This window comes from Calonectris borealis, chromosome Z, assembly GCF_964195595.1.
Source record: "Calonectris borealis chromosome Z, bCalBor7.hap1.2, whole genome shotgun sequence".
Classification (NCBI taxonomy): Eukaryota; Metazoa; Chordata; class Aves; order Procellariiformes; family Procellariidae; genus Calonectris; species Calonectris borealis.
Window position 1 is genome coordinate 24,641,855 of NC_134352.1, and position 13,016 is coordinate 24,654,870.

The 13,016-nt window shown below is 36.4% G+C and overlaps 1 protein-coding gene across 3 annotated transcripts in view; it reads right to left on the reverse strand.

Moving 5' to 3' along the window:
• FER (FER tyrosine kinase) overlaps window positions 1-13,016 on the reverse strand; it is a 181,684-nt gene that overhangs the window by 37,331 nt on the left and 131,337 nt on the right. For all 3 annotated transcript variants that reach the window (XR_012670947.1, XM_075137198.1, XM_075137197.1), the window contains one exon: window positions 7,325-7,448. Coding sequence is in view for 2 of the 3 variants with exons in the window: in XM_075137198.1 (XP_074993299.1) it covers window positions 7,325-7,448 (124 nt within the window). In the remaining variant the exon portion in view is untranslated. The remainder of the gene's footprint in view (window positions 1-7,324; window positions 7,449-13,016) is intronic.

The window sequence follows — 13,016 nt, forward strand, 5'->3', positions numbered from 1 at the left end:
CAAACTGAGAAACAGCAGAATCTAATAACTAAACTGGCCTCTGGGAACTATTAATTATTAGTATTAGCCTCAGAATGACCACAGTTAAACAGCAACTTTGTTTTGCACTTGTATTAATAGATGCCTTATAAATTAATATTTAAAAAGAAGAGTAGCAAATGGTAGAGATAATTGGTGCTGGAAATTCCCAATGGCAAACAAAATCCATCCTAATAGCAGCTGAATAAAGTAATGTGTTATTCTTTAAAAAAAAAAAGAACTTCCAGTTCTATCATTAATGTGCCAATCATTAAGTTAATATAATTGTATGTGTAGTCTACTGCTTATTTATGTAACACAATAACACCAAAAAGCCACAATTCAAATATATATTTCCTACATACTGTGGCCACTGACTCCTCTGGTAACAGGACTGCATCGAGCATAATTCAGGAATACATGAAAGATAGCATGGTCTTATTGAGATAGCATGATATGTTGAGATTTACAGTAAACAAAAACGTATACAGACATTTCTTATATCATACTCTGACCATCCAAATCCATGCAACTGTTGCTCAAATTACAAGCCTTCTGCAGCTGTGGCAAAGCTAAATCTGAGATAGCTAATTTGCTTTTAATAGAGGTTGGGGTGAATTTCAAATAAAGCACACAAGGGAAGCAGTTATCAACCTCTACAACAAATACACAGAGTCTGCAAGGAAAAACTGTATTCAACTCCCTTTTAAAATCTTTTGTTATTCAGCCATGCCAGAATCCGATAGCTTAGGGAAACAGATAATAAATTAGAAGGAAGCTCAGTTTTTATTCAAAAGCAGCTCTTCATCATAGTTCACGTCCACTTACATTACAGCATACTTAGAATTCAATAATCTCTCTAATTTACTATAATGAGTTTAACATATACAATATTCATAATACTTACTTTAATGGGTTTGGACGCTTACATTTCCCCTGTTTTTTTCCTGAATAATTTCAGATCAGAATCATACTCATTAAAGAGTATCAAGCTCATTAAAGAAAAAATAATCATGTTGCTCAAATAAGATTTCAGACACCCAGAAGTACCAATGCAGAACTGATTCAACTTTAGTGGCAAATGGATTTCTCTAGGATCAAACCACATTTACTAATGTGACAGTAGAGACGACTGTAAAAAAAACCCTCAAAAACTCTTGAAAATCTATTTTTAAAAGCTGAAACCTGGTATATAATACTTTAATCTATTCCTATATGGCAAGCAGAGTGAAATGTAGCAGTGTTCACCTGTCTCCTCCTAGACAACAGCAGTTGAAGAATGCTGTATTAGTAATTTTGGGGTTGGAAATACCACATTTTGAAGAAACACAGTAGTGTGAAAACTACAAAAAATATAATTTCCTGGAGTGTTTGAAAGCACTGACACATTGGTATTGATAAATGTTATGGTCCGAAACCAGTTTTAATAGCCACAGATGAAAAACAGATCTTGTGCAGACCGACTGCCTTACTAGCACCGCACCCTTGGAGCGCAGAGACAGGCTGAAGACTCCAAGCACCTTGGTACAGCACAGTGTCAGCAAACACCGCAGCCTTAAGATGGGTGCAGCATTCCCTTCTTGCATCAGACGCAGAGTGCCAAGCAGTGTGGCAAGGGGAGCAGCACCACTGTTTTGGCAACAGTCAACGCTTCCTTAATTTGCTTAGCAACAACTAGGACTCCTAAGAGCTGCTCTTTGAACTTATGTTTTTTGGAAAGAGTTAGCAAACAGATCCTCAGCTACCCACAACAGAGCTGGGAGGGCTTCTGCAATCTTCCTGTATACTTGCAATCTGGATTATCTGTCCAAATAAACGCTATGCATTTGTAATGGTTCTTCCATTTGTTTCTCTTCCGACCAATAGATCAAATAAAAAATAATCAATAACCTGTGTAAACCCACAATGCTATAGTATGCACAGTACCTTTCTAATCTAATAAAGTCAGTGGAAATACGGGTTTTAGTGGAAGAAAACTTACTAGTTAAGAGGCAACATGGAAGGTTGCATAAAACACATCCATATTAAGAAATAAAAGTTTAATACATGGTACTGTAATACGCCAATCAAACTCAAAAGTTTGACTAAAAATTACTTTATAGATAGGGGAGAATAAATTTTGGTGGCTTTTTTTTTTTAACACTAACAACATACCTATATAAAGTGGCCTACAGAAAGTAACAGTTCTTCATCAAAGTTCCCATTTGTGGTTTTAACTTTAAATAGAATGGAAATATTTCTAATATTCATATTGTAAAAAACACAGGGGCGGGAACTTGCACTTGGCCTTGCTGAATCTCATGACTTTCACATTAAATTATTTAAAAAAATAAACTGGTTCTTAATGTATTTGTAAAAGCTCTTAAATAAGGTAAAAATCAACCTATTTCTCAAGTAAAGCATTGAAACTGTGCGTAGAACACTATCAAGGAGCACAGTAGCTAACTGAAAAGAAGAAAAATATTTCTGCTAGTTTCAATTAGGATTGCATATGTATTACTTGTAGATAAACAACACAGAAAAATTTCAAGACCTAGCTGCATCTTTGATTTTGAAAGGTTGTATTGACTATCAAGTGATAAAAACAGAGGAAATCCTATACATAACTGCTTCCCTCAATATTGAAATATTTTTCCAGTTGAGTTCTACGATAATTTGAATTATTTTAATTACAAAATTATGCGGTAAAGAGAGGGGAAAATAAAACAAACAATAGGTATGTCCAAATTCTCTGAATCAGGTAGTTGCAGCTTCTCTCCTACACTCCCACAGGATTGGCTTGGAAACTGAACATAAATTATGGACAAATGCATTCATCACACACAAATCAAATACTGGAAAAGAAGACCACTCATAAATGCTTATTGAACCAACTGAAATTATCACATCTCCACCCTTATCTTGTGTTTCTAATTAACAGAAAAAATGGAACTATCTAAACAATAGCATATGGTAACAATGAAAAGCAAGAAACAATTCTTCAACGTCATGTTAATCAAATGGAGATGAAATTACTACATTCTTCTGTATATGTTCAACCACTCTTTTTATTTCTTTTAATAATGTGCAGCAATTTCATGCAGCTTTTTTTTTTCCTTGAAGCCCACTCATTTCTGCTCTTTAAACAGAACAAACAGAGAGCAAAGAACAAGTAATATCTGGACGCTAGAGGAGATGAAAATGCGGATCAAATAATCACTCACATGCATTAAGCATTCTAAGTCTGACAAATTTTAACTTTATATTTGCACCTACTGAAACACCGTAACACACATAAAAATAGAAAACAAAGAGCAGATTAGTTGCTGCCCCACTACTGAAAGACTAAGTCAAAGTATGGCTCAAATAGCAATTTCAGAAAACCAGTACAGATTTAGGTAGAATTTTAAAATATAAAGGCTAAGTATAGCTAGTGCAGCTACAACTAAAAAGTGGCATTAAAAATAATTGTAATAAACTGCTGTGCACCTTCTAGTTTCACATTACAGCAAGTCAAATATACATGGTATTAAATTATGGTCACTTAAACTACTAAAAAAACGTGAGGATTCTGAACAAATCTTTAAAACAATAAATAGAATACAGCAGAAAAACAATAGCACGAAGCAAAATAATTTTGTTTTGCTGCAACCTACATAATAGAAACAATTTCTAATTATATATTACTGATCCTTCTTAAGTAATAGTAATCAAAACCTATGGACTTTTAAACAAAATAAAAAACATTCCGCTGCTTAGTCCATTTTCTCTCCAGTAAGTTTTCTTACCTCTTTTTTACCTGAGAACTTCAATTGATGAAGTTTCCGACAATAAAGAACAAGTTTCTTGTTCTTTTAAAAAATTACTATGCTTTTTACATAGTGCTAAATCTCCTTCCTACTATGAATTAAATTTTTCCATTCTACATACTCTCAACATTAAATTTACCCATGACTAATTTGTCTTGCCTGGCCTAAAAAGAAGGGAACAAGGGCTCCCAAATTCCTTATACAGACCATGCAGTCACATAGCTGCACCTTCAGCGCTCAGGTAAGGAGGGGCTGAAACTCCAGGGAGATTCTGAGCCCTGAACACCTAAGAGCTTGCTTATAAAGCACTAGACAGTTTGACTTTTCCCTGCTAGCCTGTCATTCCCTTGTTTAGTGTATTTGCAGCACAGCACCAGGAGTGTTGCGCCCACTAATGTGCAACAGGTGCCGAGTACCCAGCAAGCAACAGATGCTCTCTGCTTCTGTGGCAGGCAGGGTTTCTAGACAAATGTATCTCCAGCCATCCCCCAGGGTGCCCAGAAATCCTCGATAAATGCTCAAACTCCTCAAAAATGCAGCTTAGCCTTTGGTAAAACACATTTTAAAACTTCATGAGCTACTTTCCTAGAGTAAGCTTTTGCCAATTAACCTGTGTTAGTAACTCAATGTCGGATGGAGTTGATTTTCTTCCTATTAACTGGTATAGTGCTGTGTTTTGGATGTAGTGTGAGAATAATGTTGATGACACGCTGATGTTTTGGTTGTTGCTAGATATTGTTTACGCTAGTCAAGGACTTTTCATCTTCCCATGCCCTGCCAGATGTGCAGGGGGCTGGGAGGGAGTGTGGCCAGGATGGCTGGCCCAGCTGGCCAATGGGCTATTCCATACCATATGACGTCATGCTCAGCATATAAGGCTGGGTGAAGAAGAAGGAGGGGGGGCGTTCGGAGTGATGGCGTGTGTCTTCCCAAGTAACCGTTACGCGTGATGGAGCCCTGCTTTCCTGGCAATGGCTGAACACCTGCCTGCCGATGGGAAGTGGTGAATGAATTCCTTGTTTTGCTTTGCTTGCGTGTGCGGCTTTTGCTTTCCCTATTAAACTGTCTTTATCTCAACCCACGAGTTTTTCTCACTTTTACCCTTCTGATTCTCTCCCCCATCCCACCCGGCGGGGGGGGTGAGCGAGCGGCTGCATGGTATTTGGCTGCTGCCAGGTTAAACCACGACACTCAAAAAAACCCCACCCAGAAGTGCCTCTATCATTACTGCTAAAATCACTAAACTTGGTTGGTTGTTGTCCTGATTCAGAAATTTCTGCAGTTTTCCTGAAGATACGGTTTGCTTGCTTGGTACTTTAAAACTGTAGTTTTCTACAGGATAGGTTTACTAAAAATTTCAGTTTTTCCTTTAAGGAAAGCGGTAGCTCTCTCTGATAACCTCCTGCGACAATCTGTGATACTAACAAATTTTGTGAAGATTCTGAAAGTTAAAAAACAAACAGGGGGAAAGAACTTTTTCCCTACTTGTACCATAGTATGTGTAACCCAGGCTGTGTGCCTTGGCAAGTCTATGGCACTAACCAAACAGATTAGATTACAGCTCTTTTTCCTGACTTGAGATTTATACAACACATTTTATTCAGCTTTCCAACTGAAAACAATGAAACAATGAAATCTTCGTATGCTAAGACACTGCTACATATATCTTCTCTCTGAAATATATTCTCTGAATCACTATTAGCTCTGTAAACACACCTTAACAAAAGCTCTTCCTATTCACTGCTAACTGCCAGTGTGTCTTTCAGAGATACACTGAAGACACATTGTCATCTATAGTAGTTAGAACAGTACTAATCCACATAAATGAGCAGGGATACCCTTTTTCGAGTTTTTTAAAAAAAAAGGCAGGGGGGAGGTGGGGATAGCATTTCTCAAAAAATAATTGTTTCTAAAATTATTTATATTTTGCAGGCATCACACTGTCATTTAATGAATAAATACTGTACTCTCTTTCGGTAATTGCAATTACCAACTAAGACATTACACAATACAGTTCTAATAAATTTTAGTTATTCAGCTATTACTTTTCCCCTTGGTTTTATTTTCTAAGAACACAGGAGTTCTAAACAGGCACTTCTGATTTAACATTGATCTGACAGTTACAGAAATTATTAAGCACTAGAGCATTTATGAGGCTAGTGTACATCACTAATGCTGTTACTTGCTTTAATTTTTATGCCATTATTTTCTTGGCAAACAGAGCCAAGCTGAAACACATTGTACCATGACAGAATGCTGGGACCTTAATCCTATTTTTCCCCCATGGTCCTTACAATACTTTTCTGGGATTTCCCAAAAGGAATATTCCATAGTTTTATATAGTGAGTTAGGTTTTTTTCTTTCAGTGTTTCTTATCTATCATGATCTTGCAAAAGTGTTTCAATTAACTTGTGTTTCAGAATAATTTTCCAGGTTTTGGAAACAGCATAAGACTACTATTCTATTTAAGCTTCCTTAAATCAAGTTGAACACAAAAAAGATCAAAACATATATAAATGACACAATAATACTGTAAGATTTTATAAGTAGCTTTTGAACTTACTCTCATTGGAACAATGTTTTTAAAGAAAATCTACTTCTTGACCTGCACGATTGCAACTGAACAATTTACTGTTAATAAAACCTAAGAGAAATGTCATTCAGGTCTCCAATAACAGCATTCATCAGAATGGTGCTAAATAGGAAATGGGCGGATTATGTAAGTGAAATGGTATACAGTTTACCTACAAATTTTCTACAATGCAAAGTGGAAGTCATCAATATTACAGATGAAAACTTGTTTTTCATAATTTTTCTGTAAAGTGAATTATCGTCGTGTTATGTCTCATATTTAAGCAATACTGTGATATTGTGGAAGAAAAATAGGTGGAAATTAAGCACATTCTCTTTGATAAACACTGAGTGTAAGCAGCTCCACAGCAGAGTCAAACTGGAGAAGAAACAACAAAAAGGAATGGTAGGAACAGAAATAAGGTACCCCAAGAGCATAATGCCTGATAATCTTCTGTATTTTAGAGAAAGCAGTCCAGGCAATTAATATTTTAATATACAGAAGTCTAGTTTTTCTCCCTTTATTATCTGAGAAACCTGTGGATTTTTCTGAAACACATCTCAAACATAACTTAACTTCTTTGTTGGTCATGTAAGTATCAGTAAATTTGAGACAGGATATATACCTCACAGATGTTTTTTGCCATGATTCATTGTCACCATATGAATTATGCTCCTTATAATGCAAATTATTATGATGAAAAATCATTATTAACTTATTAGTAGCAACAAACTATACGATCAAATAATGTAGCACTTATTTTTACCCAAATGAACTGAATAGTTTTGAATTAGGCAAGCAATAATGACCTCCTTTCAGAAAAAGTGTCATCTTTTTTTTAAAATTGTAGGGATCACTCCTATTGATAGTAAGCCCTATATACATTTAAACAACTAGCATTTCCAATGACCAAAATTACAATAGTGAGAAAAAATATCTTCCTTACCTATGTATACAATTTTTAGATTCGAGATATGCCATACCAGAAGCAGCATCTAATGAAAATTTCACCAACTGTTTGGTTTTTAGTTCATCCTTCTTTTTTCTTAAAAAGGACAGGAAATCACCTCCTAAAAAAACAGACAGATGGACAGTGAGACACAACAGATAGGATAGTCACATTAGGAATGCGAGACCAAACAAAATACAGCTATTAGCTATTCTCCTCAACCCATCAGTTTGAGGTTAGCCTAAGAAAAAGGAAGGAATTCACCTTTTAAAATGCAGTTTCCCTAACTTCCCTTAAATACTGGGTGCTTAAAAGTGAAAACTGCACAGCATGTGTACATTAAATACAGACTTACATGAAAATTGTTGACAAAAACAATTGATAATTTGTGATAGATATATTTCTCTAATCACAGAATGGTTGCTGTATGTGTTTATAAAAATTGTGAACAAAGAGGTTAGTTCCTATTAGTTACATGAAAGTAATTGATTTTTAATTGATCATTTGCAGTAGTGTTTCTCAAATTCTACACTGATGTTTTTGGAGGGGTAACAATGTGTTTTACTTCTTGGGCAATGTAACTGCATATTTGACACTGGCAATTGAAGACAAACAACAATTACTGTGACTTCACAGTCTTCTGCCTTGGAGGAACAACGTTGCTGTCCTCTTTTATGAGGAAAAGAAGGGGTCAGCATGGAGGATTTCCAAAAGGGAATTTGTGTTTGCAAAAAAGGTTTCTGAAAAACTGCTATAGGACATAGATAAGCAGGGGAGACATTATACAACACTGCAATACTATGTTCTGACTGACACAACTGTATTAAAGATTTTTTCTAAAATATATTTTCTTGTTCCAGGCAAAAATGAAAAATCATAGTGGACCTTTCCACATCACACTGTTTATTTGCTAGTGTGTAGCCAGGCATTGCTCCGGTCTTTGGTTTTTTTCACTTTGCACTGAATTGACCACAGCGATTCTCTTGCATGTAATGCACTGTTATGCAATTTTATATACTGCCTTTCTTAGCAATGTGAAAAGACACTATATATTAAATGTTTCATATGGGATTTTCTTAGGAGGCCATTTCTACTTCTATTTCATACTGTAAGAAATAAAATAAGACAATATTAAAGAAAAAAGTCTGCTGTTATGAACAGTAACTGTAATGCCCTTCAAATATTGCGTTGGGGTAATTGTAAAATAGATTAGCACCTTAACTGCCAACAGTTTTGTTTATTCATTTTGCCCGGGACCAGGTTTTTTTTAGTGCAAACGATCTGAATATGATGGCTTTATAGATTGTCCCTTAATGCAAACTCCCAGAAAATAAATACCTGATAAACTATAGATAAAACCCACTGTTTCCATTTTGCTTGATTCCTTTTTTTGTAAACACAGTAATAGTGCTGGAAAGCCAGAAAACACTTTATTTTCACAGAATCATACAATAGTCGATGTTGGCAGGGACCTCTGGAGATCATCTGGTCCCACCCCCTGCTCAAGCAAGGCCACCTAGAGCTGGGTGCCCAGGACCATGTTCAGATGGCTTTTGAGTATCGCCGAGGATGGAGACTCCACCACCTCCTCGGACAACCTGTGCCAGTGCTCGGTCACCCTCACAGGGAAAAAGTGTTTCCTGGTGTTCAGAGGGAACCTCCTGTGTTTCAGTCTGTGCCCATTGCCTCTGCTCCTGTCACTGGGCACCACTGAAAAGAGCCTGGCTCCCTCTTCTTTGCATCCTCCCCTCAGATATTTATATACATTGATAAGATCACTCTGAGCCTTCTCTTCTCCAGGCTGAACAATCCCAGCTCTCAGCTTTTCCTCCTAGGAGAGGTGCTCCAGTCCCTTCACCATTTTTGTGGCCCTTTGCAGGACCCTCTCTAGTGTGTCCATGTCTCTCTTGTACTGGGGAGGCCAGCACTGGACACAGTACTCCAGGTGTGGCCTCACCAGTGCTGAGTAGAGGGGAAGGATCACCTCTCTCAACTTGCCGGCAACACTCCTTCTAATGCAGTCCAGGATACCATTCACCTTTTTTGCAGCAAAAACACATTGCTGGCTCTCATTCTTGGTATCCATGAGGAAACCCAGGGTCTTTTCTGCCAAGCTGCTTTCCAGCTGGGCAGCACCCAGCACGTACTGGTGCCTGGGGTTGTTCCTCCCCAGGTGCGGGACTTTGCACTTCCCCTTGTTGAACTGCATGAGGTTCCTTACAGCCCATTTCTCCAGCCTGTCCAGGTCCCTCTGGATGGCAGCACAACCCTTTGGTGTATCAGCCCCTCCTCCCAGTTTGGTGTCATCAGCAAATTTGCTGAGGGTGCACTTTGCCCCATCATCCAGATCATTAATGAAGACCCCTGGGTACACTGCTAGTTACTGACCCCCAATTTTCTTAATGCTCTGATTCCAGTCGAACAGGTGAATAAAATTATCTGATACATTCTTTCTTCAGTGACAAATTTCTGGCAATTTTTAAAAAGCAGTGCACGTAACAGCAAAACACAGTCTATATACGGTCTATTTTCAATTTGTAAGAGTAACAAAGGGTTCGTATAAACCACATAATCCAAAACCATAGATCATCTCGGTATTTGAAATTAGACTGCCGGAACACATAGTCAAAGTGCAAGGATGAAAGCAAAGGTGAATAATCCTTTTTACTCAAACACAACGAATGCTCTCATGTTGGGCCAACCAGCACCCCTCAGATGAGCAAGCAAATATTGCATCCTGAGTACACCAACAGTGCTGCTGGCACGCACGGAGCCCACGATGCCCTTTACTCCCAGGCTGGGTAACACACAGATGGCAAATCAAGAGCTGACTGGATGTCCTTGACTCTAAAGCCAATTTGAAATACCCTCTGTTTTACAAAAGATAGTTACACTCATTACACCTCCCAAGTCTGACAGGGTGAATCTTAGGATACTTAAAAGAACAGAATACTATTGCAAATTGGAGTGGGTAACCATCACCCTTCCTTTAATCTGAGAGGTTACTGACATAGTCTGGTAACTGGCAAAAGGTAGGTACAGCCAGAGAGAAGGAAGATAAACACTCCGTTGAAACGTGGCATTTCTTACACAGGTAAACAGAATTATTCTGGTTACAGCAGACAGTTAACAATAATTTTTAAGCAATTCCTCCCTCCAACACATACAAACAAGCTCTTCTGTTTTCTTGTACCTGTCCTTGCATAGAGATGACAAAAATGTCATTTAAATACTCTGTTCAGTATTGATTTGAAAGCACTGTTAGTTGCAGACAAAATAAGAGAGCAAAGTGATACACATCTTATTCTGTACAGGATATGTCATTTTAGGTTAAATCTGATTATCCTCATCATTGTGATATCAACATAGGCTTAAAAGTTTTTCCTTTAACTAAAAGAATTACTCTCACTAGTAAATTTTGACTTTTACTGCCTATTGTGGCCAATGTTCCAGCTCTATTCATCTTCACAGGAAAGCATCCACATGAATATCTTCAAAGCTGATTTAAAAGGATTTCACTAGAAACCCTTTAGCATAGAACTGTAGCTATGTAATATCTTTATGTGCTTCTTAAAACAAGTTTAAATATAAAAAGCCCTAATTCACTATTTGCAGCACATGGTGTCAGAGCATTATCTCCAATATAATAGCTGTTGATAAAAATGAAATAAACAGACCAATTAGACTATGAAACAACTGAAACAAAACTAGATGACTACATAATAGTAAGTAATGCTTTCTCTTGTATGTGGAATTTCCATTGTATTCTACACGGCTACCTGTTATTCCAGTTAACGGCACACAGCTCTACCAGGAAATGAGGTCTGTTCCAACCACTGTAAGTACTACAGAAATAATTAGACCATTATTGTATTATCACCAAGCAGAAATCGACTGCCTGTTTTGGGTTTACAGGAGGATAAATAGCAGTACTGGAGTGTCTGCCTAATACAATAGAATTATTTTGCTAAGTAGATAACAAAATATAGTGCATAAGCAGAAGCTCCATGAGAGCAGCCTGCTATAATTGGATTCCTAAAAACAGCCCTTCATGTATTTCACTGTGAATGTGAACTATTTCTCATTATATACAGAAGTTTTGAGAGTGAAAATACCACATAACAGCATCTCCCAGTGTTGGCCATACTTTATAGCATAAACTTTATGCTGTATGTTACGTAGTATTTTATGGCAATAAAACAGTTCACTTAATGGTGCACAGAAAAGTAAGCTAATGTTTTGTAAGAGAAAAAAACCTATCTGTAATCTATGAGAAGAAATCAAAATACAAGAAACAGCAATGAAATATGTTAAATCAGTTTACAAAATATTTAATTATGGCAATCTCTAATAGCATTTATACTCAACTATGAGTACATAATACAGTGTTCTCCTAAGCTGGTGCCCAAAATGGTACCTACCTACCTGTTCTGGGCACTCTTGGCATTATTCTGATAGCCGGTATTGATATTGAACATAATTAAAATATAGTTTTGAAATTATGGTGGGAAATCGCCCACTTATTGACATCTAGATATATAGATATACATTATTTATACATTTCTATATAGTATCACACAATTTTAATGTTATAAATAATAATTATACAAATATTAATAAAAATGTTAACATAACAGCAAATATTAAGAATCATATGGAATTATATATATTTTTATTTATATATAAGCTTTAATAAAGTGGGAGAATTTCCTTTATTAAACAGCCTTATCAAGTAGCAGTTTGTTTAAAGAGTCCACTTAATTCTTCTGACAGTTATACACACATTAATCATGCAGACGCGGCATGCTTCTGGCCATACCACTTAATGGTCACCTAACACAGAGGAGTTCCATGATTCAATATTCATAACTGTTTTATAAGCTATTATAATATTATTGAAATGATCTTTATCTGCACCTGTAAGTATTTATAAATTTGAGGATTCATATGGTCAGTCTTTTGACTAACGTAAGAAATTTAGAGTTTCTTTATTGCCCAGTATCTTCATTCCATATATATTATCAACAAAACAAACCCAAACACAGTTACTTAAAATTATGAATTTAAAATAGTAAACATGCATCTGTAACAATTCTAGAAGATAGTTTTTTAAGAAAGTAAGCAGTTATTTGATAAACTATTAAAAACGTAAGAGTGTAGAAATGCTGAAGCACTCATTTTTCTTAAAATAATGTGCCCTCACTTTTCAACTAATGGATCATTTGTGTATAACGCAGTGCTTTCACTTTTTTTTTTAGTTTACGTACGTAGTAACAGAAACTGTAAATAAACCCAAGGTTTTTCAACTGTCTACAGAGTACTATTGTGAAATCCAGCTAAAACTTCATTTTTCCTGTTAAGCAATGCAAATAGAAGTTGCTATAATCATGCAAAGTTTTGCCATAGTAATATTAATAATAGTAGTAATAAAGTACGAGTGGAAATGCATGTATGTGAAAACAAAAGATGAAAGAAAAGACAAGAGTTAAAAGAACAGCGTGCATTGTGAGCCAAGGACATGATTAGCAGCAACAAATAGGTAAACACAGAGAAGATGTTGCTTGCGCCAGGACTGCGATGTGGATGACTTTTTAGCAGCAGACCTGTGATGAGACCACAATGGAGATGACTCACTAGCACAAAATAACTACAATACAATAAAATGAAGATAGGAAGAAGGTTACAATAC